At 48.7% G+C, this 27,228-nt stretch overlaps 1 protein-coding gene across 1 annotated transcript in view; it reads right to left on the bottom strand.

Moving 5' to 3' along the window:
• Nucleotides 1–27,228, bottom strand: part of LOC144179848 (uncharacterized) — a 76,911-nt gene that overhangs the window by 43,808 nt on the left and 5,875 nt on the right. The window contains exons 4-6 of the mRNA XM_077708276.1: nucleotides 7,521–7,923; nucleotides 7,088–7,152; nucleotides 140–333 (exon numbers count right to left, since the gene is read on the bottom strand). Of these exons, the coding sequence (XP_077564402.1) occupies nucleotides 140–333; nucleotides 7,088–7,152; nucleotides 7,521–7,923 (662 nt within the window). The remainder of the gene's footprint in view (nucleotides 1–139; nucleotides 334–7,087; nucleotides 7,153–7,520; nucleotides 7,924–27,228) is intronic.

Below are 27,228 nucleotides of genomic sequence, written 5' to 3'. Positions count from 1 at the left end.
TCATATCGTGGTGTGCTGTAAAAAACCGCTCCGGAACGTTCTGCAAAGGGTTTGCTCCCCAGCCTGTGATCTCATTTGAGTGTCTGCGCACACTTGAGGCTGGGTCTTTTCCTCCAGCGCTGTGACTGCACAGGTGGGCAACCAGGCTGGCCCTATAGGAGAAGGCACTGGGGCACAGGTGGCACAGGTGGGGGCGCTCGCCCATGTGGATGCGCTGGCGCCTCTTCAGATCGCTTGGGCGCAGTGTCTCATACCTGCACTGCTTGCAGTGCAGCAGCCGACGGCTGGGCTGGGGGCGATGCTGCCAGCTACAGCCAACCACAGAGGGGGAACCTGCAATGAAGAGGGAGGGGAAAAGAACTGAGAGCCCTTGCAGTAACACAGTTGAAGGACACAAAGACCAAATAAAAAAAGAACCAGCAGAAAAGAGGAAGGAGCGTATCCGTTGGCATTAGGCAAGCTTCTCTGCACTGATTTAAGGCACCTGGGCATTGCCTTGTAATGCAGACAAGCTCTCCTCTACTTTACTGGCTCGGCGGTTTTTCACTCAGGAGGGTTTCCTTCGCAATCAAGGCTTGTTGAAAAACATCACAAGAAAAATTATAATAAAAAAAAAACGCCCATGCAATCCATACACATGGGTAACCAATGAAGTTGTAACATGCGGCCGCTATTTACTTCATTAAAGTCTTTTTCATTATACGTTGCATGGTCGTGGTATTTTCTTTTGTTCCCATTCCCGCCCATGGTGTCCTTGATTGTCAGCTGCCCACTCCTCGAAGCACGTGCCGTATTTACACGATTGTAGGTCGACCCCATTTTTCAAATTTGACAATCCAATGTTGGGGGGTCGACTTAGAATCGAAGTCGAACCGTCTACCGCTAGTAACGGCAAGAGAAACGAGAAATCGGGGGTGCTACGAGGTGGGGACAGCTTTGCACCCTCGTTCCCATAATTATGGTCTAAACTATGAACCGCATGGGGCGTCTTCTGCTCGTGAAAATGCGCACTACGCGATCGGCGGCGGCACCATGGCGGCACCATTCGCGAAGAGGTGCGTGTAGCTCCTGCGACCGCTTCTAACCGCTCTCTAAGGTATCACTGAAGGCACAAACAAAGACGTTTGTGCAGGAAAGGAGCTGATAATGTGGCCGGAAACGGCACTAGAAAGCATTATCTGCACCGCTAGGGAAAGCGCCAATCAAATATCCGTCACCGTGGTAAGCCTAAACATCTCCGGCGGCGCCAGCCGGCTGTCCCGAGCGCTATCAAACTTCCACCATGAAGAGCGCGCGTCGTCAGGCTCCTCCCGCTGCCGCGCTCGGCGTGTGTTTTACCGAGGTAAAACTGGTAGAATTTAAAAGCAGTAGAAGGTGCCGCACGTGCGGAATCGTCGCCGCGGGCGTGAAAAAGTCGCTCGCGCAACGCCGACGCGCACGAATCGCGTGCAAAAACGCGTCAAGAAGTGTTTTATTCAACTCTAATAAACAAAATGAGTATTAGCAAATCCCTTGATTCAATGCGCGGCGCTAACGTAGCCCATATCATATCACATTGTTTCAGTACACTTCCGAACGCGTTGGTGAGAGGTTAGTCGCTCAAATGTAAATCGCGCACGGCCGCTTCCGTCAGCCGCCATGTTGTTTGTTTTGGTATCGCGCAGCAGTGGCCGCTGCCAGTTGCTTCGATGGTTGTCATCTCGCAGCGAATGTGTTCTTCCCGCTCAACCCACAGCGAATGGTTATTCAAGGTGCTTATACAAAAGCTTTTCTTTCTTAACATCTACCGTGCATACCGCGAGCGCACGGCTCTTGCAGGAGCATCGATCATTGATGGTAGAGCCGCTGTGTGGGTTGACGGAAGAGCTTCTCTTTGTGCGTAGCCTCCGCAATCTGCTGCCGGCGGCGCCTGCGCGATTTGCTGCCGCGCCGCTGGCAGCAAATGGCGGAGGCCATGCTTTGTAATTCAATTTTCTAGGCGGCTCGCTTTTTTTTTTTTTTGAGAGAGAGAGATGATATTTTTGGGGATCGACCTACATTCGAGTCGAGTTACAATCGTGTAAATACGGTATGATGCATGGCCCTCCCTTTTTGAAGTAACTTGAGGCCAGCCTTTGTCACTGCCACTCTGACGCTGCTCATCCCACAACACCTGTCGCCTGTGCCTGCTGTTATCACTTGATCTATATTTCACCCAGCAGCTCAAGCGTTTAGCACGTACTCTTCCGAGAGAGAGATAAGCCCAGCCAAACTCCCTCCGCTTACTTCTAATGCTTTCCGCCTCTTTTACGGCATCCTTATCAACTTCTGCTGGAGGAGTTTTCTGCGGACACAGGACTGCCAGATCTTTTCGCCTAGCATTACAAAGCTTCTCTTTCAAAATCTCCTGCGATACCCCTTTTTGGGCTGAAATGTCGCTCAAATTTACACCGACCCCAAAATTTTAAAAATCCTGAGGGCTGCTATCCCCAATTCATCCACCACCAAGTGGACACTCAATTCGACAGGCCCTTCTTAAGCAAGTTCCTGTCACTTCATTGTGGCTGTACCTGCCCCAGCCTCAATGCCCGACTTCCCCGTACAAGCATCTCGTCAAAAACACACAAACAGCAGTTCAAAGGAGTTAGGAACAACAGTGCGTGGCGCAATTCAGCAAACCATGCAAGCTCAACAAGCTCAACTTTGCTGCTCTGGATCGCAGGCCCAGACCAGCAACCGCGGCACAGAGAAAACTGGCAACGGCATGCGCCAGAGCACCGGCACTGGCGGTGTGGCGCCCGCTGCAGAAGCGAAATAAGCTGTTGCAGCAGCTTAGTGCGTGCGCTACTGTTGTTATTTGTTTCGTTGTTTTTCACCTCCAGTAAATTTTGTTTGTTTTGTATTTGAAACACAATGTAATCACACTGGGCCGACTTATTCTGCGAGAAGCAATGGAAACGAGGGGATTCCAGTTTGAACGAACCGTTCCAGATACTGATGCATTCGAACTATCGGGAGTTTTCCGCGATTGAAATATACAGGGCTATACAGGAACCAGGGCATCAATTCGAATTAACTGGAAGTTCGAATAAACCGAGTTTGGTTAATTTGATTAATTTGGTAAGTTCGAATTAACCGAGCTGGAACCAAGGGCATTAATCCGAATTACCTGTAAGTTCAAATTAACTGAGTTCAAGTTAAAAAGCTTTTACTGTATTCAGGGGTGAGACAGCCCAAAGAGATTTGGGAGCAGTTTTCGGAGCAGCAAAATTTGGATTTTGGAGCAGGTAGGGACATTTAATACATCGTCTTGTGAGCTTAAAAAATCCCAATTTCAGCAATTTGAAGAGTCAAGTACACATTTCAATCAGTTTTGAATACACGTACACTGAAACAGCCTTACGCGAAAGAATTTTTAAAGAGTATCACAAAGTTCTAACTGCACTACCTTTTTCCTAACTGGTGAGATTGTGTTGTGGCTGTAGGCAACACTGACAACAAAACTGCCGTTAACACTATCAAATTTAAGGGCTCTGCAATTGTGGCGTGTTTTTTTACCGTTTCAATGCTAACATTATTATTTTGTAATCCCAGGCTGCGTTGTACGAACGAGTGTAGTCACGGCAACAACAGTTGAGCAACTTCGAGCTAACGGTCGCATGCCTACCCATTGCAGTCCGTGGGGCGCACGTCTACCCGGTGATCATTTGAGTAGCGTTACTGTTTAGCCACCTAGTTTTGGGCATTAAATTTCACTTCGCATACATCAAGTGTTATTAGTAGCGTGCTATGGCAACCATGCAGTCCTGCAGCTATTGGGCGCTGCCTGGACAGGTCGCGACGCCGCAGCGCCGCCCGCAACTTTCGTGCCGACCGTTCCCTCCCGGGCCGAGGCTCGCGATCGCGCTTCGAAGCATAGCAACACCTCAGCATTTTATAACACCACAACGAGCCAAAAAGTTAAATTCACGAACCCGATTATAGACGCACGCACCGCGTTTCGGACTCGAGGACAAACCACGCCGAAGTCGTAGGCCCCACATTTCAAAACTTTTTTTACGAGCCGCGCAACTTCTCGTAATCTCGCACCAATCTCAAACCATATCCCCGCGTTAACGTCACTGTTCAGAGCCACAAGTGATAGAATCAATAGACTGGAACCCAGCTGATAGCGTAAAATAAACCAGGGAAAATATTGGCGATGCGCAGTGAGCGCGTGAAGTAGGCAGTAGCAGGCAGATCAGGCGGCGGCCATGTTTGTAGCCACAGCGATGCCTAATCGGGAAGGCCGTTTTAGCGAACCCGGACAGAAAGCCAATCGTGTTTTAGAAGCTATCGTTTGCTTCATTTCTTCAGTCTTTCTATTTTTGCCATTTCTGTGTTTGCAATTGACCGCCAATAAAAGCGGTCACTGGGATGCGGGAGGCTTTCGTCCCCACCGGAACTGACATGAGCATCAAAATCCGTGCTCTTTTGGAGCAGTTTGGCGCAATTTTCGCAATTTTCATGCTTTTGGAGCAGCTTGGCGCAGGAAAATGGAATTGTATCAAAAAGGCGCAATATGCGCAGCTGTCTCACCCCTGTGTATTACTCAGAGCTATGCAATTCCTCAACACAAAATTAGACTGGGAAAAAAAAAAAAAAAAAAAAAAAAAACGACAAAGAGAGAGAGCGAACCTCCCAGACGATAAAAGTACTAAAAGTGGCTTTTAGATGGTTTTGTACCGCTCTTTGGTCGGCGCCGGCTATGAAAGACGAGGAGAATAAAGAAACTAGCTACGCGTGCTTGGTGCGTCAGCACGGCATGGGCAGTTCGATTCTGAAAGCCTGCCACGCTGGTACTCTTTCTCTTGCGCTGCGCTGCGACCCCGCGGTTCCCGACAGTTTTTCCACAAGCTTTCTTCAGCTCAAAAACACTAGTTCAAAAAACAAACATTGTACAAGGAAAACGTACACCCAATTACCAGCATGACAGGTTTAGGACTTCTTTTTCTACAACGAATGCAGGTTTGACAAAGCTTCAGACAGCTTCCTCTGGCCCTCCTTCAGAATACTCTGGCCCCTCTGCACATCAGTGAGGCACATTTTGCTCGTGCCTCTTGAAACGAGATCAGCATTGCTCTTAGCTAAATCAATCTCGGCCTGCAATTCTTGCTCTTTGCCAGCCTTACTTGTAGCACTGGAATCGCCTGGATTTGATTTCTTGTCGCGTGGTCGTTCCAATGCTTGGACTTCACGTCACTGCATATGACGTTTCCAAGAGCCCTGCCCAGCTCTGATGAGCTCTCCACTCAGAGGCATTGCTGCTGCATTGTGGCCAAATCTTAGCGATCGACCCTTAGTTACGCCATAGACGCAAAGTGTGGCTGGCTGGTTTTCAGTGTCTTGAAAAATTATAGTGAAGTCTGCTGCTGGCTATCTTTTGTGGGAATATAATCCCTCGCTGCCGTTGTATGCCACGCAGCAAATTCGATTCCTCAGCTGTACCTCTGGAATCACCCAATCGTGGGGCCAAACGCCCCCTCACCAAATTTCAAACGTTTTCCTCCTCTTCCTGTACGTAGTCAGAGGCAAGGTTCCCACAATCAGGGAGGCCAGTAGGCACCAAGGTGTCCACAAAGGTCGCCTCCTGGGCTTACGCACTGCAAGCGTAACCCGCTTCGCCCGAGGCACGCAACTCCGGAACAACGGCGCTTTGTTGCTATAATTGGGCGCGTCCTTTCGAAGCGTCTTAACTTTTTCATGACCGCGAAAAGATGGCCGATTTTGAGTGCTTCCTGAAAATGTTTTCTTTACTTTTGAGCTGCTGGACACATTTAGCATTGCTATGAATGAAATTGTAGCTTATAAATTTCTCTTTCAAACACGTAACAGCAGATTAATGAAAGATGTAATTATTGACAGTTTATAGGTGAACGAAACAAAATAAAATGAACAAAAATGTATACACAAAACACAAATACAGGCGATTTCACTGAGCCTAAAAATTATTTTACAAATTCTAAAATATACGAAATGTTTCTACGTTCCTAAGCTATGATTCAATATATACGTACATCAACACTGTACACCTGGTTCTGGATTTTTGCGGCCCAACCAAGCTCACGGCACCGACAGTTGTGCCGCGGAGCCACTGCAGTCAGTTGGTCTCTCTAAATTATGCATCCAAACATGCTTGTTTGTGTTCTCACACAAAATCCTTAACACTGCAGTGGTAAAAACAAAAAAAAATTAGCGCTTTTCAGAAGCAGCGTGCGTCACTCTGCAGCGCTTATTTTACACGAGCGCCAGGCTATCTGGAAGGCGATAGCACGATACGGCACGGTGCATTTGGCAAAATGTCCCTGCCGCTTGTTGTCGAGGCCCTACACATGAAAGCAATACCGCAGTTGTCAGCTATTAGGCATGTTTTGTTTATAAATACAGCGCGAAGTCAAAAACGACCCTTCCCTGGCAGCACCTGCTGAAGTCCTAGGCTGTTGAATGGGAGAGTCTCCTTTAAAACGAAAATATGAAGAATCCACATAGTTGCTAACGTTACCACTACTACTGGGGTAAAAAAAAATCAGCAACAGCAGTGACCGTTCGCCTTTGCAGAGTGTGCAGTGAAACAGAACGCCATTTTCACCCAACTCGGCGTTACCTTGGGTTCAAATTTCCCTCGCGACGCCGTCTACCCACACGAAATGTCAATAAACGGCAACAAAACTGAATAAGGGGCTTCCAATGAACTTGCCAAAAGGCGTCAGTTGTCCAAATAGCGCCGTTTATAGTTCTTGCGGGAGGTTCGAAAATCATTGTTCACCTGTGAATGACAGCCTATGGCGCAGTCACGGAAGAGTTAAACGGGAGCCGCAGTATCCAAAATGCCATCACTGTGGCCACAAAGAGAAGCAGGGGCGGCAATACGCGCAGCCTTCTAGTGCACGCATTTTATCTCCTGATTTCCCCTCCGCAAAGGTGTCAGCACCCCTACATGACCGTTACAGTCGGCCAGTCAAATCTGCGGTCAAATACGTTATATGTGCGGACGTCACGGCCAAACAGGAAAAAGAAAAACGGAAACACTCAGGTGTTACCTTATGGAAAATGGTAGTAAGAAACTCACTTTCGTTTCCTTTCCTGGTAGAAACCGCCATTACCCCGGGACTGTTTTGGAGCGGACGTAGAGCAATTATTCAAATTAATACGCTTTTGGAGCAGAATGGACCAGAATGACCCTCTTGGCACAGTGTGGTGCAATTGGCGCAGCCGTTCAACACAGGGCGCCGCCCGCCACATTTTCCACCCATAATCACACTTCCCGCACTAGAGTGGAGCAATGGTGACCTGGCTAGCGAGGCCACAACATGACAAAATCGTCGCCCGGAGCCAGGTCTTGCAGGACAAAATGAGCTTTCCCTTTACGAGTCCTGCACCTCTTGTTGTGCTGCGAAACAGCTCTCTGGTGTTCCGCAAAGACAAGCCTGCTCCTCTACGATGTTATTAATGCGAGCGTTTGCACACACGCTTATCGGGCCCTTCTCCTCCTGCTGCACTACGGGCGGTGGCTGTGCTCCTTCTGCTCGTGGGCTTTCCTCTGGATGCGGTGGGTGAAGGCCATGGGGCAGAAGTGGCAGCGGAAGGGCTTCTCCCCCGTGTGGGTGCGCACGTGGTCCAGCAGTGTGGTCTTCCGGGCGAATGCATTGGGGCACAGGTGGCACTGGTAGGGGCGCTCGCCCGTGTGGGTGCGCAGGTGGGATTCCAGGATGTCCTTCCGCATGAAGGTCTTACCACAGTGGCTGCACTGGTGCGGTCGCTCGCCTGTATGTATCTGCTGGTGCCTCTTCAGCAAGCTCAGGTAAGGTGTCATGTAGCTGCACTGCTGGCAGCGGAGCAGCCGATGACCCGGTGCGGAACCACGCTGCACACTGCAGTCGCCCGCGGAGGAGGAAGAGGGGGAGCCTGCAACAGGGAAGGAGGGGGAACCACTGAGAGACCTTCCAGTGGAAAACACTGTGGCAGTGCGTCAACAGCGAGGCGGAGGGGGAAACAACCAGCGGGAAAGAGCAGGGAGCCAACTCTGCAGTGCCAGGCAAGCCGCTCTGCGCAAGCCTAACATGCCTGGGCGTAGCCCAGCAACGCAGTCGAGCCCTCCTCTTCCTTTCTGGCTCACCTGTCTTCTGCTCGAAGGCTTTAAAAATTTCGGAATCATGGTTTGTTCACGAACGACAACTGTGGTGCTCTCCCACCAGAAAAAATGCACCCATGCACTATGTCCAGCTGGTTAATCAGCCAAGGTGTGACGTGTGGCCGGTAACACTCCTTATGCTTCATGAAAGTCTTTTTCATTATACGTTGCATGGTTGTGGCATTTTCTTTCCTTCGTGTTCCTGACAACAACGTGGCCGATTGCAAGACGTCTGCTCGTCACAAGTACGCATGACCAGTACTTCACTCAGTAGCTCTTTGTGCCGCCACTCTGCTGAGAGAGAGATAAGTCCAGCCAAACTTCCTCTACTTCTAATTCCTTTTCAACGTGTTTTTTTTCATGCATGCTTATTGAGTTTTGATAGAGGAGTTTTCTGTGTACACAGGACTTCCAGATTTTCCGGTAGCATTTCGGCTTGCGTACCCGCAAATTTTCCCGCCAATTTTTTTTTGTGGGGCTACCATGGTTGCCAGACCAAGACTGCCCTCTGTTGATTAGCTCGCATCATCCGTAAAGGCCGCGGATCTGTCAGCCCGCTCTGGTTACAAACCCCTGCGCGCTCGCGCCGCGAGCTCGGGCTCGAACCCGGGTTCTTTTTTCGCCTCCCCTTTACGGACTGCCTTAACGGGCCCCATACGTTTGTAGTACCTCCCGTGGCGACGAAGCGAAAAAAAAAAACCCCGGACTCGAGCCCGAACCCGCGGCGCGAGCGCGCAGGGGTTTGTAACCAGAGCGGGCTGACAGATCCGCGGCCTTTACAGATGATGCGAGCTAATCAACAGAGGGCAGTCCTGGTCTGGCAACCATGGTAGCCCCGCGAAAAAATGGCGGGAAAATTTGCGGGTACACCAGCCGAAATGCTACCGATTTTCCTTCCGCCTAGCATTAAAGAAGTTTTGCTTTCAAAAGACCTGAAATGTGCTGAGAGCTGCAAAGTTTGTGCCTACTCAAAAATTCTAAAAATTCTGCGGGCTTTCTGGCTATAGACGGTATTCGTTGAAAAGTTTAGCGGTCAATTTCTTCGCTTGGCAACACTGGAAACGGCCACAGACATGGCCGATGCGCCACGGACACGGCGCAGCCTGGGCCACTGCGGCCGCACGCCAAAGGAAAAAAAGACACCGGCGTGCGTCATCTGCTCCGTTCCAACCCGATTCTAAACTGTGGCGCCAACAGAGATGTTATAAATCTCACTCACAGTGGACTCGATGCAATACTTTGTGTTCGGCGAAGAGTTTGTAACATGAAACACAGTCATGTGTTTCACAGTCGTGCTTAGCACGGACAAGTGCCACCATCCGGCGGAGCCCGACATAACGAGTGACGGCGCACTCACAAGGTTGCATGGAGGAGAAGAGGGGTGCCTGACCTGCGGGCCATGCGCACAACGTCGCCTAGCAACAGACGCTTGGCCACAGATATGGCGGCGCACACTTGGTTGCCCGCAAGGATTCCACGCCATTGAATACCGAGGATACACCTCTGGTGTCTCAAAATGCATCGCGCTGACACTGAATTCAAACGGCCTCTGCTATGTCAATGTTGCTGTACCTCCCTCAGCCTTTACGCTCGATTTCCACATGCAAGCATCCCGCCACAAAACACATGCACACGCATGCACGCACAACAAAAAACGTCTGAAGGATATAAAAGCAAGTGAGTGTGTGGTTAATTGAAACAACTATGGCTGCTCTACCATTTCCACTAGGCTGAGCAACGAGCCTAGTGGAAGTGGTAGTGCACTCAGTGTTCACAAAGTTCATTGTAGATAACATGCCCAGCTTTCAGGTTATCCAACAGCTTATGACGCAGAAAAGAAAAAAGATCTCCCCATCCTGTGTACGCTTTCTCAACTGCAAAGCATGCGGTTGGATCAGTTATAGCTGCTGTCATTCTCTGTCTGCTACCACTGAAAGTTATCTCCTAGAACAGGCAATAGATGCCACGACAGCAACACCCGCAAAAAAAAGGGCAAAGATCAAGTAAAGCAATATTTTTGAACTCTGACGGTAATTGTGATTTGGTTATTGAGGCAGAAGTTTGCAAACTTAACTACAGTGCCATATACGTTTGATTACAGATCGACTGTTTCTTGTTTTTAAAAATACCACAAGCAGTAGAGAAGTCAGCCAACTGTCATGACCAAAAGTGACTAATAGTCGTAACCAGGTGTAAGAATATTTCGGTGTTGACAGTGCGCCCGGCGGCGCGACCCATAGTGTTTCATACAATAACAACTAGAGAGGATGCAATCGTTTGCCGCAATGGGCGTGATGGGTAGTTCTGGATTCGGATTGGCGCTCGATGGCTTGTCAAAGTTGTTATGGATTGAATCGTGCAGGCAGTTTGGTTTTCCTTTCGGACTTACATGAATGCATTTGCTTGCCTACGCGGGGTGTTGGAAGAAGCGTTCAAAAATATGTTTCACCTTAAACTGCATGTCACGCGCGCACTGACTCCACCCTGAGTGGAATGTTTTACAACCAGAGTTGCGAATCGGGTGGGTTACTAATTTGTATTCATCTGGTTACAGGTTTGACACCTTTTTAAAGAAACCACCGAGTGCTAAAGAAGTGAGTCTGCAATCACGACCAAAAAAAAGTCAACCCATCGTCACGACCAAAGGCTGTCCACATGAAATTGTCCCCACACACAATCTGGCATGTTCAGTGGGTATTTTTTGCCCTCGTGCGGATTCTAACAATCAGGAGGAACCATCCCTGAACGCCGCACCCGATAATGCAGTCAATACCGAACGCGAAATATAAACTTTAAAAGCTGCTAATACCAATGCCAATATTCGGCTGCGCCATAACCATCTTCCATTCCTGGGAATTGAAGACTCTGTAAAGGAATGTCATAAAATTCTGCAACGACCACCAGGGAATTACGCGTGAACCCAATTCTATTGAGCGCACTCATTGGATTGGAAAAGTTTCAGCTGACAAAAAACGCCCAATTATAACAAAATTAACTAACTTCGAAACTAAAGGAAAGATCTTAAGCTGTGGAACTAAGCTAAAAGAAACAACCTTAGCCATGAGAGAGGACTTTGCTGCAGCCACCCGCATTGCGCGACAGTGCGCGTGCCAAGTTGCTGAAATTCACTCGGCCACAAAAGGGCGCGTTCAAGCTGAGGGTAGACAAGCTAATCGTCGGCAACAAATCATATGTCTACGACCCGAAAACTGACAGCGTCAAGTAATTCAGTAACACGCGCAGCAATACATTGGAAACGAACTCATCAGATATACCATCAGATGGCAGCTTGTGACAGGTTTCTAAGCATTCCACCTCATGTAAGACGCGTCCCCGTCCCATAAAATTTTTAGATATGAACATTGCATTCACTAATATACGAAGCCTAATACCTAAGTGCGACGAAAGTCAGTTTTATAAATTATGTCAGTGCTGACATAGTGGTACAAACTGAAACATGGTTGCATGAAGGCATTAGAGATGCGGAGGTGCTCCCTGCTACAGTTGAACCTCGATATAATGAACCTCGATGCAACGAAATTCACGATATAACGAATTTTTTCAAGTTTTCTATCAAGATTTTGCTAAATGCATGTATTCTTATCTCGATTTTACCAAGTAATTTCGTGCAGCGCTTCCGATTTAACGAAGTTACGGCAAGAAAGAAAGAACGAAATTCCAGTCGAGGCACGTTTTATTTTGCCTCTCAGAGCCTATATTGAAAACATTCACTACTCGCATTGACTCTTAAAAGGCTACAACAAAAGAAAAGCGGTGAAACCTGCGGTTATCAATAATTACAAGCGATGCTCAAACTGCTAGCTGTCATGGACGGTTTAATAGTGCGTGTAGAAACTTTGTAATCATCATCGCGGCGCCGATGCGAATATCATCATCGGTGCCAGTAATCTCTCGTGAGCAGCTCTAGCTCAAGCTGCTTCATCTTCATCTCATCCGCCATGTTGTAAAATAGAACACCATCGCATCATCGGGACGTCGCGGCTATTGGTCTCTCCTTTTATTCTATAGTGCGGCCACCATTTTGACGCCTTCGTCGTTGCCTACGCCAGCGCCCTCTATGCTTAGGCTGCCAAAGCCTACTTGAAGCTTTTTTCTACGTGCCCTTGATCACGGTGCTGCTGCTCTAGGTTGTGCTCGCTGATAACCACATTAATATCTTGTTCGTGCATCATTAGGTGAGTCTTGTAAGCAGCATGAACTCTCCAAGGAAAAGAAAAGTGTTCTGAACAAGGGCCCGAGGAAGTGTCGGTGAAACCGAAAGCCACCGAAGTGATGGATGCTATCGACGTTCTGCGGAGGTACGCAGGCGCACACGAATGTTTAAGAGCAAGCCTTGTTAGCGCTGTCAGCATACGAGCGTCATGTAAAGCTCACCCTGGTCAACAAACGCCAAGCACTGCTTACGGACTTTTTCACTATGGCTTGAACATCGAGTGCTGGTGGCAATAAATTGCTCTCTTTGAACGTGGTCATCTTCATTTCACCCGTGTTCATTAGACAGCTGCGGTGCGGTGAAATCGGTTTCTTTGGGGCTCAGTGGGCATATAAGTAACTGCTTAATGGAATTTGGCCGGAAGATAATTAATGTAAGCTTTCCGCTTTAGCGGGAGCACGTAAGCGCTGCTCCACACAGTGATGCGGTCCGCGTGTACTCTGTTCAACTCACAATCATGGCTTTATCTCGAGTGTCGTGGTTGCATCACGCGCCCATACTGCAGAGCCTTTGTACATGAAAAAAGTCTTTCGAAAGTTTCATAGCAGCCTTCCGCTGTTGGCCCGCCGCACCCCTCAACGCCGCGCCTAAGCCTACCACTGAACGGACGAAAAGAAGCGTAACTTCGAACCAGCACCTCGCCGGGGTGAAGTTCACGGGGCATGGATGCGGGTTCAATTGACTAACAGCGGCATTTAGTAGTAACCGAAATGAAAAAAGGAAAAAGTGGAAACCTTACCTGCTATCATATTTAATGAGGCGTTGCGGAAAAAGCACCGGTTTTACGACGACAGATGAACTACCGTCAGCTATCCGGACTCCATTGCCTAAGTGTTGAAACTCTCAATTCACACAATTTTCGCGGCCAGTTTTAGAACAAATTTCGCTTTAAGTGAAGAGGTAACTACATAGCAGTTGTTTCCTGGTGATCGGCAAGGTTTTGAAACGTCAATAACTGCTTAAATTAACTGTAAAATCGAAACCTCGATATTATGAAATTTTCGATTTAACGGAATTTGCGGCCCCAAGTACAACTTCGTTATATCGAGGTTTAACTGTATCTCCAATTTCACAATTTTCTGCTGCTACCGCCAAAGTAAGAGAAGCAGTGGTGAGCTTATAGCCATTACAAATACCTTACCAGCCTCACTCGTTCTGACAGACAACAAACATAGAATTAATCTGGACACATCTACCAGAGCCGCGAGATTCGTTTTTGGCGTCTGCTATAGACCGCCTGATAGCCAGCCAGATTTCTGCGACCTACTCCATCGATCCCACACTGCAGTAACAAATAAATACCCCAATGTGCCGGTATTTCTATTCGCAGACTTCAATTATCCATTAATCAGCTGGCCGTTGGTTTCAGTGTCGAACGGGTCTCCGTCTACGAACAAAAATTTTTGAACACTGTACTCGACTTTGATCTTCACCAGACCATAATGTGCCCTACCGGGGGCAACAATACCCTCGACCTTCTACTGACCTCGTGCCCGGAGAACATAAAAACCGTTAATACCCTTACAGGTGTCAGTGACCACAACCTAATCCATATTTGCAAAGCTACACCACTGAGAAAGAAATCACCTACACAGAAGATAATCACAGAACAGGGGAGGAAATTTAAATGCCCTTAATGATGACCTAACCAATTTCTTGGATAACTTTAGGAACACATACCTACATCGGCCGTGTCAACGCTAACTGGGAACTTTTAAAAACAATGATGCTCAACTTTAAAAACAGATAGATCCCTACTATTCTTATTAAATCCGATACTAACTGCCAATGGTCTAGCAAACAACTAAAATTGCTATGTAAGTGAAAAAAAAAAAAAAATGCCTCTACAGAAACGCTCACCTAAGCCAATGACCCGCTGCATAAGAACGCTACCGCTCATGCGCTAAACAATACCTAAATGAACTTAAAAAACCAAATTCTTTTCCAATGACCTGCTATCAGTTCTTCAAACAAATCCTAACAAATTCTGGCGCATGCTCTCCCCGATGCATCCATCTAATCAAAGAGATCTTGTTAACACTCATGGAGACCCAATCGACCCGTCCCACTGTGCTTCTGCTTTAAATAACCACTTCTCGTCAATTATTTTCCCCTGCTAACCATAACGACACCAAAACATTGCCCAATCATGCCTCTGTAACAACGCCAGAAATCGAAATCAGCCTTGAAGGAATATATAATCTGACCAATGACCTCAAATTTTCATCCGCAGCCGGCTGCGACAAGATACATAGTAAATTGCTGAACAACACCGCATCAGTCTCAAGCCGAATATTTCACTTGATCTTTACCCAATCACTACAAACAGGAGACGTCCCCGACGACTGGAAGAAAACTCAGATTATACCAATTTTCAAATCAGGCAGTTGTGCTTTGCCAGCAAACTATCGCCCTATTTCCAACCCCAGCATCGCATCCATACTGCTCAAACACATCATTGCGTCAAGTTTAATGGCCCATCTAGAATCCATCAATTTTTTCTATCATCACCAACACGGCTTCCGAAAACTTTTGTCATGCGAAACGCAGCTGGCAGAATTCACGCACGATATACAACACTTCATGGACGAAAGCATTCAAACAGATGCCATACTGAGCGTCCCAACTATGCAGTAGCCACTTTGCGGCGATCGGAAAGGACGTTTTGGTGAAACCAGCCACAGAGTCAATTGCACTTTAGTAGCTAGTGTTCTCCCCTCCCCCACCACACCTCTGTTTCAAGGCAACAGGAAAGGGGAAGACAAGGGCTCTGGCAATGCACCCATGCCAGTTGTGTTGCTCTGGGGAGATACAGTGCTCCGAAAATTGGCATTTTTTTTTTGTCAACTTGTGCAAATAGTTTGTCACCTCAGCTGACTGAAGTTATTTTGTGGGGAACTTTTCCGATAGTTCTCGACAGGGCAACTATGGGAATGTACAGAAAATAAAACGTGCAATCCAAAAATGCGACTTAGGAAAAAACGATTTTTAGGGCATCGATTGATTGATTGATTGATTAACCAATCCGTCAGACCAATAAAAACAGCGTTACCTTTATTGGGGCTGCTTAGAAAATCATGCTGTCAAGTCAGCATCTTTCCCGACTTAAGTGACATGAGCGATGAAATCCTGGCTTTTCAGACTACCGTATTTACCCGATTCTAACGCGCACTTTTTTTCCGAAAAAATAGGCCAAAAAATCGCATGCGCGTTAGAATCGGATACAAAACCGAAACTGCCGAAACAGCGGAAATTTCGTACCACCCATCGCCATCGCCATCTCAAGATGGCGCCAAAGCTTTTAGCATGGCTTTTAGCAACGATTTTTCGGACGCAGCAAGCCTAGGCGCCTAGGCTTTTCTATCGGCGTTCACACAAATCGTTAAATCGTTGAAATCGTTTCACTTGCGCGCTTGATAACAGCAATGGCAGCAGCGGCTCCCACGCGTTCAAAACGAGCGGTCGGATGAAGCGTGCCCCTCTGGAGAAGCTCTCTGGATGGGCGTGCGAGGCGTGGGCCACGATCCCATCGACCATGGTTGAACGTTCGTTCAGAAGTGTGGCATCGCGAACGCGCTTGAAGGCACCGAGGACTAGATGTTGTGGTCAGCGGAGAGCGACGAGGAGTGAGATGAGTGAGGTTACTTCGGGAAATAAATCGCCCGTTTCTCTCGCATTCATTTGTCTGGGTCACAAAGTCCCGTGCGCATTACAATTGGAGGTGCGAGTTTTTTTCGTTTTTTGCCAGGAAAATCGGGTGCGCGTTAGAATCGGGGGCGCGTTAGAATCGGGTAAATACGGTATTTTGGAGCAGTTAGACGCATGTTTTACCATTTTCATGCCTTTGGAGTGGCTTGGAGCAGGAAAATGCACCTGTATAAAAACAGCGCAATATGCACAGCTGTGCCACCCATGCATGTTCGAGGGTACCTGGCAGTTGGTACAGATGAAGGTTTGCGATGAAGTTTTCAGATGGGTGGTCATGCTGGGCGCACTTTGTGCAGGTGAGTTGGCCAAAGCAGGAGTTGCCATATAAGATGGGAAAAAAGTCGAGATTCTTTCCCCTAAAATTTGCCAGAAAGCCACCCTTCGACCTATATACCGGTCATTGGCCTAACATCAGTTACCATTGGGCCCATTCAAACCGCAAAGGCACCATCGCCACCAGCATCAATTGGACGCGCCCCCATCTTTGTTTCGTTGCTCCCTTCCGGTTCTCTCATTGTCTTATGCTATGTGAGTGCGTGTTATTTTCTTCTCGCTCAAGAGAAATTCAGGCACTTGGTGCCAGTTTGACCACCGCATTTAAAAGAAACATCACATTGCATACCCAAGCCAATGGCAATGTGTATGACTACCACCAGTTCAGTGTCACCGAAAAGAATGCACACTAGTGGCGTAAGCTTAAGGGGCAGCTATCAGTATGCAACCCTCGGAAGACCTCGCTTTGTGGGTGCCGAGCTGTGCACCTGGAACTTGAAGGGCCCCTGAGATGGGGCTTTTTGGGGGGTCGATGGTATCGGAGCGCAACGGCTATTTCTTGAACTAATCATGACGTGCTAGTGCACCCTTGATTTAAGCAATTTTTTACGAGCGTACAAACATCAGAAAGCTACAAAAACATCTTCTGTGAGTGTGTGCGTTTGCACAGTAGAACATATTTGTTTTATACCTGAGTGCAAAGCACTCACACACAGGGCCTAAATCCGGCTTGATGCTCCTCCGTTATCGGCGGAAGGATACAGTGAGCGCAGGAGCAACGACACCCGCAAACGGATAGCTCAGCACTCCGGGTCTGGTGTAAGAGTTTCATCAATTGCATTTGTTTTCTTGGATGCTGTACCCAAAAGGATTCTTTGCACCATCTGTGTTTCAAGCATAGCCTCGCCGTTGTTTCAGTTATGAAGCTGTAACGAACGGCGTGCCAAGGGAGCACCACGCCGACAACGAAGGTGGGAGCTCCGCACGCAGCGCTTGGACGACGCCGGGCATTGCTCGTGATGACGAGGCGCACGCTCAAGTGCGCTCACGCGGGCTAAATAAATCAGTTCAAGCCCAAACGCTGTCGCAGCTGATTCTCTGGGCCGGTCGTGACAAGGGGATGCATGCGCATCCCGTAACGACAGCTCCTGCCTTACTCTAAGACTCCTGCCAAAGAGTTTCATTTCATTGCTTTCCATGAAGTCACGATCGCAGGAAAGAGTAGTTTGGTGCGCCCGGCCTTCTGAATGAACCGTGTTGCCAAGTGTCCTTAGTGCGCTTTACCGTTTACCGTGTTAATCCTTTGAGGGTCGAATTTTTTCGTCAAATGCGACCCCCGAGGGTCGTTTTTTTTATTGCTGATTTAAATTCTTTGGATGCATCGATTTCGAGAATAAATTATCGTAATTTTGTTATAGTGACCATAAAGTGACAAAAAAAAATCGTTTGTGTTGTTAATACATGTGGTTTATTCATGAGTGACACAAGAAAAGTTCTAAATAAAAAAGAGAGAGTAACAAGCCAGCACCTTTTGAGTGAATCAAAATCAGATAGACATCAGTTTCGCGGGTGCAAAAAGTGGGAAGCGCCCGGAGGACGATATTTAAAACCGACTGCTGTGCCCGCACGCACGCGCGGCCGGATGCGAGAGCAATAGATAGCGCACTGCTCCTAAAAAATACAAAAAAAGGAGAAAAGAGCTTCATCAGTTTCGCAGGCAGCCTTGGTCTGTAGCAGACGCAAGAAGCGAGAGGCGCCTGTGTACCCGGTGGGCAATACCCAGTGCGCCCCCTCGTTACTGGATGCGCAAGCGATAGCCGGCACGCCGCTGAAGTAAATCATAAAAAAAAAGAAGAGCCATCGACGCATGAAAATAATTTGACGTATTTTAGCATGGTGGCAGCACATGCCAAGCAAGAGAAGTTGGTGAAAAAGGCGTGCTTTTTAAACATACAAGCGATGATGTACATGTCCGTTATTGACCATTTTGAAGGTGCTTGCAGAGGACGTACATGTACGTCTGTGACTCAGAAAGGGTTAATTGAAGCAAGAGTAGCTGTTTGCCGCTGAAAATAAAAGGATTGCACTCCGCGGTTTCTGCATTCCAGCTTACTGGCTGCCAAGTAGCCACATCTGGCGAACTCGTCTCAAAGCAAATGATCTTCTTTTCGTCGCCTCGACAGCCTTGAAGTTAACTTCCCCTGCGCTACCCTTAAATCCTAGGGCTTCTGGAAGCCGAATATTTCCCTCATGTAGATTTGGATAGATACCTTGACATTCTAACACTATGTGCCGCATAGTTTGTTTCTTTTCCGCAGACCACGCATATCGCATCATTTTGTGAATACAGTGTAGACCGCTTATAACGTATGTCGCGGGAGCCGCAAAAATCCGCACTATAAGCGGTACCGCACTATAACCAAAACACGCGCGAATTCAACCACATCGCCACCTATCTCTCAAGTCAACCTATATTTATCATCACTCAAATGCACAGCGCTTAAAAATGAAGGCACGGTCTATATTTCGTATTATTTTTAACATCAGCCGCTGCTGCAGGGCAAAAGCGCGCAGTCTCAAAACGGCGAGCGCGGCTTTAACTTCCGTTGTGTTTGTTTTGAAAGACCATGGCTGCGTTTTTAGCGTCTATGAACAGATGCCGCAAGACGTGATAAGAACGCCAGCGGGGGTTTTTTTTTTTATTATTATTATTATTATTACCCCACCTTGTGTTCATGCCGAAGGCGGCTGCTTATCAGCGCAACGTACTGGAGGTGGAAATCTTCGGCTTCGCGCGGCTCGAATGTTTGGAAAGGGAAAGAGCGGTGGCTTATCTGCAACAACATTCTAAAGCGTAAACCGAGTGGCAGATTTGGTATCACGAAAACGTGCAGTGCACGCCAGCGCGGATACAACTGGCGGATACACCAGGAGCCCATCGAGGTGACACTCGACACGGTACCGTGTTTCAAGGCCGTTTTACGGCCACCCTTTCGCCGCCGGCGACGGCTTCGCTAAGCCTACACCATGGAACCACCGGGGACGACCGCCGACCAGGTTGCGCCGACACCACCGCCATCTGATGACTACAGACAACAACAGGCGACGCCGATTCAAGCAGAAATGCCGCCGCGTTTACCACAGCAACAAGAACGGCAAGCACGTGCCGATCTCGAAGCAACTCCTGGCGCGAGCTCTGAGGCTTGCCGCGAAGGGCCACACCAGCATCGGCGCGAACGCTCGAGGAAAGACAAGCAACGCTATGGGAGGAGCCGCAGCGCTCGCCGCAACCGCCACGACAGGAGGGGCTCTTCGAGCGCCTCAGACAGCAGTACAACGGGAAAAAGAACGCGCCACGGCCTCCTGACGCATTCGGCTCAAGAAAATGAATCGGCCATCTCAAGTGACGAAGACGGCATGGAAACATACGTGGCGAAAGAGCGCGCCGAGGAATGCGGCCATGATGTTACAGTGCCTGACCCAACAATGGAAGTCACCGGTGCACATCTCAAGAACTCCGTGCTCACCACTGCATCACAGGCGGACTGGCCTGCAACCGATTTTAACGTGTGCGACGGTGACGGTGTTGACACCGGAGCAGCCTACCAGGTTCAACAACGGCGTAAACGTAAGCAACTAAATCCTTATTCTGAACCTCCCGTGGAAACCTATGTCCTAGTCATACGCCCGCGCGCCCACGAGAATCTCAGCACTTTACCAACTAAGGACCTCCACTTCACACTCATCTCCGCAGCACCCGCAGAGAATGTTACAAAACCTATGACGTACAGAGTTCATCCTGCGTCGAACACAATCACGGTGCTGGTCCATGACAAAAAACAAGCCGATGCCCTACTCAAACTGACGAACCTCGAAATTCGGGGTAAACAGGTTGCTGTGCAAGTCTACCAGGCTCCCGGACGAGATATGTGCCGTGGAGTGATCTATAACATCGACTGCAAAGAAAGCAAGGCTGAACTTAAGGCGGCGTTGTGCAACCGTCAGAGAATACTTGACGCACGCCCAATGGGCAGCCGTGGAGCATGCCTGTTGACGTTTGAGGGGCGACGCCCACCTAGATCTGTGATTTATTACGGCCGCATTTCTCGAGTCACGCTCTACGAACCCAAATCGGTCGTATGCAGTCGCTGTCATCGGTTCGGCCACAAGAAAGACGTGTGCCCTCACCAGGAAGTATGTGACACATGCGGCAAGAACCACGGAAACGATACCGCTGCCGTCACTAAATGCAAGGAAGCAAATATAATGACCTGCCGCAACTGTAAGAAGCAGGGACATGTGGCTACCGACCCAAAATGTCCGACTAAAATTAAGGCTGATGCTGAACTAGCCGCAAAGCGCCGACCACGGTCACAGACCCGAGGGAACAGATACGGTACCCTTCGATCACCAAGCGGTGGCAGAACACCCGGACAATGCGATGCGGAGTTATCAGATCATGCCTCACAAGAGCGTACCACTACAGCGCTGCCGTCATCAGCAAATGGCGCAGCGCGCGGACAGCAGCAACGTTCGAGCAACTCGCAACCGGCGCATGTTGAGCGTAAACGGCATGTCTCCTACGCCGCGGCGACCACAACACCCAGCCAGATCGAAGAGACTGCAAAGACATCAACTAGTGCTACAAAGGAACAACCTCCACTGAAGGGCATCCTGCAAGAGGAAGCCACTATTCAAGCCGAGTTGGAAAAGCTCGCGCAAGAAGCAGCTGACCTTCGACGACGACTCGAAGAAACGGAAGCGCGCCATACCGCCCTCCTCAAGCGACTCCGCGCTGCACGGCGGGAACAGCCGTACACCGGGCGACCACCTGCACAGGAGGATTCCGCTACGGCAGCGATGCAGCCAACAGGCCTGGCACAGCTGCTTCATCAACTGTTTCAACCGCTTCTTCAAGCCCAAGAAAAGCACTACCAAGCACAAGAACAACACTTCCGTCGTCAACATGAACTCCTTCAGCGGCTTGTCACGTCCCACGCTTAGCTACGCGGCCTTGGACCTGCCGCCCGGCATTCACCCTCACCTGGTGTTCGTGAGACTGTCAGGGACAGGGTACGTGACCTTCGATCAATCTACGGACTCGACAAATACTGTTAACTGGACATGGCTCCGCCACTTATAGTGCAATGGAACTGTCGCGGACTCCGCCGTAAAATCTCCGCTTTTAGGCTTTACCTTCAATCCCTCCCACACCCTCCATCTATCATACTCCTTCAGGAAACCCACGGTGTATACAACATTGCAGGGTACGAGTCATTCATACAGCCCAGTATACCGACTCGCCGCGATCCCAATCCTCGTACCTATGTTGTGACATATGTCCTCCGCACAATACCAACTCACCAGGTAGATGTTTCCGCATACAACTCTATTATGTCGGAATTGGTCCTTACTATCACTCAATTTCCTGGATGCTCTATCCCACTAGTTGTCATGAATTCGTATTAGCTTCCTAAGGCGAGACCCGCTTTGGGGTGGTTAGGTAAGATCCTTCACTCCTACCGTGATCATGCTGTTATTTGGGCTGGGGATTTTAACGCTCACCATCCTGATTGGCTCTACACATACACCTCACCATCAGGTCAACTCCTAAGGCGGGTCACTCAGCAACTCCGATTTTCTCTGCTTAATGATCTAACCAGCCCTACACGACAAGGCAATAGTTGCCAAAGAGATACGATTCCTGATCTCACTTGGGCAATAGGCTTGCCTTCGGCTATATGGGAAGTCCAGGATAATTCTCTAGGCAGCGATCATCACATTATTCACACAACTGTACCCTTGAATGGTGCTTCAATTCCGTCACCGCGAAGTGCTCGCCTCACTAATTGGAATGGTTTCCGGGAATCAATCGATATGGCTGCCATATCTGATTTAAGCACCTGGAATTCTGCAATTCTCAACACCTATGGCCATAACACCAAGCTTATTGCTCTTTCTGACACACGTCCGGCTGTTGATACACATCTTTTACGCCTTTGGGATCAGCGTCATGCGCTTATGTGCCGATGGAAGCGTAATAAGCGCAATCGCTCCCTCAAAGCACGCATCGATGCTCTCACAATCGAGGCTCTAGATTATGCGCGCACTCTTGAAACATCCAACTGGCTGTCCTTCTGTGACTCTCTGAGTGGAACACTGCATACAACTCGGATTTGGCAACTTATCCGTTCCATGTCCGGGCAGGCACGGCGATCCACGCACATCACATCGTTGCGGTTGCAGACAGGTCTTAGCTTGGCTGATTTGGCCGACGAACTTCAAGCTTCCTTCTTTCCTTTTCCTTCTTTGCCTCCGCCGCCTCATCCTGTCACTTGTCCCACTCAAGAACCTATTGACGCAGATTTTACATTCGCTGAACTCCGCGCTGCACTCACCGATTGCAAACGACACACAACACCAGGACCGGACCTGATTACATACTCCCACTTAAGGAACCTTCCGGACTCCGCTCTAGAAACTCTTCTAAATTTCATCAATGAAGCATGGCGAACAGGCTGTATCCCCCCTGAGTGGAAGACTGCTAACATCCGCCCTATTCCAAAACCAGGCAAATCACTTGCTTTGAACAGTCTACGCCCAATTTCACTTACGTCCTGTGTTGGAAAACTGATGGAGCGTATGGTCCTGCATCGTCTCACTTGGCTTCTTGAACATAGCCAATTCTTTGACTGGACTATGACTGGGTTCCGCGCTCACAGGTCAACACAGGATACAATGCTGCGAATCCAACAAGAGGTGTACGCATATCCGAGCGCAGCCCAACTTAGAGCAATCGTGAGTCTAGACTTCCAAAAGGCGTTTGATGCAGTTTCGCACTCTGCAATTCTTGAACAAATCTGGATACTTACGCCTAGCTCCCGACTGTACAACTACATCCACAATTTTCTGACCACACGACTACACTCTTTGGTGTTAGAGGACTACCGCCAAACCCCCTGGACTCCTACCAGAGGAGTTCCTCAGGGATCTGTCCTTTCCCCTACTCTGTTCAATTTAGCACTTCGCCCCCTGCCTCGTATGCTACATTCCGTTCCTAATCTCTCGTTTGGACTGTACGCCGATGACATAACCCTTTGGTGTTCTACCGGCAGCCCAGCTGCACTGTCCGACACACTTCAGGCTGGAATTGATGCGGTCCACTCGTTCGGGTTAAGCGTAGGTCTCACACTATCTCCGCAGAAGTCTGAGTACCTCGTGGTCACTGATGAGCGTTTGCGGGCTAAAGCTAGCGACCAACGCTCTCAAGTAGAACTCGTGATTGATGACATTCCTCTTCCACGTAAGGCCTGGCTGCGCGTCCTCGGCTTCGACCTACAGGATAATGGGAAGGCCTTAAAGTGGCTCAATCGATGTAAGGCTCAAATTACCCAACTAACTCACATAATCGGCAGGCTGACCCGACGTCGCCAAGGCCTACGAGAACACGATATTACGCGACTTGTGAACTTTCTAATATATACTCGCGTTCTTTACGCACTGCCGTACGTAAAATTAACGTCATCGCAACGATCCCAGCTTGAGCGGCTCCTCCGGCCTGCCACCCGCCTGGCTCTAGGGGTACCTAGATATACCCCCCTCGCTAAGTTGGAGGCTGCTCAGCCGTTCGCATCATTGTCAGATCAAGTTGATCTTCATTTGGCGGCACAACACACTCGTCTCCAGCTTACTTGGCATGGGCGTCTTCTCCTATCCTCACTTCATTACGAGGTAGCTTCGTTACCCGAAATTACAGCGACATACCCCCCTTGGTATCCACTCCCTCGCATAAAAGTTCCTACCATTCCAATCAATGTATCCGCAACCTCGCATGCAGGACGTCGTCGAGCTCGAATATGCACTCTTCGCTACCGCTATGGTGATCTAGCAACAGTGACGTACACAGATGCCTCCTTCTCATCCAAAGACGCACGCGGGGTCACAGTAGTTGTTCCTCCTACCCACCCGCCCTTGCAGAAAAGATACTCGGCCGTTCCTTCCGTCCTGTCTCTAGAGGCTCAAGCAATAACTGACGCAATCTTATCGTTAGCCACTCCTGGTAACCACGTGATCCTCAGCGACAGTCAGGATGCTCTGCGCTTGTTCCAGGAGCAGACGCTTCCCATCAATATTATGCATGCACTCCACACTCATCTGGCCAAACACACTGGTACTAGCTACATGCTGGACTGGGTTCCTGGTCACGCAGGCGTTCCGGGCAACGAGCTGGCGCATCAGCTCTCCCGTGCTCCGTCCCAACCGGGAGACTCGGAGACGCCCTGGCCAAATCCTTTCCACCCACCCACGCAAGCGCGACAAGCCCGTCTCCATCGACGCCAGACTGTGCAACAGTTAATCAGGGATAGGCAGACTCTTCCGTCTCCCTCCCACCTGTTACCCCGGGCAGATGCTTGTCTTATCCGGCAAGCGCAAACGGACAGCCTTCCAACTCCGCACATACTGCATCGACTACAAGGCCATCGCAGCCCTGCGCGGTGCTCCAAGTGCTCTGGCTTTCCCAATACGCCGCATGTTCTTTGGGACTGTTCTTGTTCGCAACCATCACTCGCAGTTCATCTTAAATCCCTTACACCTCGTCCCTCTTCTCTCCAAGACTGGCTCGCGCCACCGGAGGGAACAGACCGAGTGGCCTGGTGGCGAGCTTTGGTGGCTCACGTTCGTCAGGTTCTCCCGTCTGTATAGATAATTTTGTTCCTTTCAGAACCCCGGACTTTGGGGGTCTTTTTCTTTGTTTTTTGTGTGTCAATAAAGTTTACCAACGAAAACGGGCCATGCGGTTCACGATTAATAAAATGAACTTGCCGCGCGCGGATCTCGTCTGTCGCTATCTTCCGAGGTGCAAGGTCAGTTGTGGTTATCAGTCAGGTACGCGCGAACTAAAGGGTGCCTATTTTTTTTTTCTTTGGGTGTCTACGTTAGAGGAGGGCAAGGGGTGCACGCTGCGTCAGATGGCTGATTTCATCCTTTCTTTTTTCTTTTGCTACCCTAAAACGATGCCTCAGCTGCGCCGGTCGATTAGCAGACCCGCCGAAAAACCGCACTATAAACGGTATTGTGCTTCGGTCAACCGCAGTTTAAGCGGTATGCTTATGCATTGAGTTCTATGGGAGGCAAACCGGTGGTCGCAAAAACCCGCGTTATATCCGGTCCCGCACTATAAGCGGTTACGTTATAAATGGTCTACACTGTACTTCCCCACAAACCTCTTAGTTTGCAAGCAACCTGCTTTAGCCTCAAAAAGCATACTGGCCTGAGAATTACCGTAGAAATTTTCCTTTCTGATGTTCAATTTCTTGGCCCTGTACATCTTAAAGGCGTTTTAGCTCCCATTTTTTCTCTCCATTTATTTGCTTCAATTTGCCTTGCCTCTTTTTTGGTTACCTTGGCTGTTTTGGATTCTCCACTGTTCTTTCCGTATTTCATCGTTAGCCTTCTAGTCTTCCTTAACCACTGCGTGTCCACGCTCTTCAAGTATACGTACCTAAAAACCTTAGCTGCCCACCTTCGTTGATCCATTGCTCTCAACCCCATGTCAAAACATATTTTACTCTGTGCTTCTCGAACTTCAAACAATGCCCAGCCTATATCTCCCTGTACTGCTTCGTTAGTTTTTTCCATGCGCGCCTAAGGCCAAACAATCTTCCGGCCTCCGGTTCACTTCAAGGCCTAATAGAACGTCTGATTTTAAGCAGAGTACAGCATTCACAAATGTGAGACCCGGAAACATTGCTCCTTTCCACATTCCTCTCACTACTTCATATTTGTTATAGCCCAACAGAGCTCTATGCATCATTATAAAACATGACATTGGCACCGCCATCTAGTGGGAACGATTAGCACCATGTATTGCATTAACCAGAATTCACACCTCCGCAAATATTCCGATATAAAATGAGTAAGACATATTGTAATAATTCTGCAGTTGCCTATACTACCTTGCCCAACACGATTTTAGAAGCATAAAAGAGCTATGATAGGTCATAAACGCATCTGAACCATTGGAAGCGTGGTAGGCTGGAGTAGGAAAAAATTGTCATTTATCCTACTCCTGATCATCATTTAGCAAGAATGTAATAAACAACATCAACTAAGATTACTTGTATGAAGCACCGAGCACAGTGCATTTGCTGTACGGTAAAGTTGCAAAAGAACACCCACCCAAAGTACAGACATATCAAGTGAAAAATATGAGATGGGCGAAATTTCGGGTCAGGCGCGAAAAACTACGGAAAGGTGGCTGAACCGCCAACCAAAACTGCGGAGATATCAAGAAAAAATTCCTGACGGGCGAACTTTCAGGTCAAGCACGGAAAGGACGAATAAGCGACCGCATCTACGCATGAAGAGATGATTCGGTTTATTTTGCTCACTCATATATTTCACCTGTAAAAGGAGGTGGGCGATGTTTCGGGGAGGGCGTTGTCTGGGAACTTAACGGTAATCTAATCAAGGTGCGAGCGTACATTTCGCTGGTGCAGGAGCTCACTATTACATATTACAGTCAGTAGAATTTCTAGCCACTGTATCGCTATGTAGAGACGGTAAAAGTAAGTTACTGTTCACGGAAAGAAACTCTCGCACATGCAAAGTCAACTTCCGCAATCACCAGTACCTCCTGCTCAAAGTCCGTAAGGACTGAAAAGGTAGCTTAAAAAATAGGGGGCGTGGGCGTCGTCATCTCATGCGTGACCCACGCGCTGAAGTAACCACGGTAACGACAACGTTGTAAACCAGCGGGTAGAACCAGCGGCGTCAAAAATCACGGACATAGAAGAGAATTCCGGCAGCCAATTATGAAATGAGCGCTTCGCCTCGGACAAGGTCGGACTTCTACGTCATTGCA

Source organism: Haemaphysalis longicornis, unplaced genomic scaffold, assembly GCF_048455015.1.
Source record: "Haemaphysalis longicornis isolate Haplotype H1 unplaced genomic scaffold, Haemaphysalis longicornis Haplotype H1 scaffold_4, whole genome shotgun sequence".
Classification (NCBI taxonomy): Eukaryota; Metazoa; Arthropoda; class Arachnida; order Ixodida; family Ixodidae; genus Haemaphysalis; species Haemaphysalis longicornis.
The sequence above is the reverse complement of the archived record's forward strand: the minus strand, read 5'-3'. Positions and strand labels throughout refer to the sequence as shown.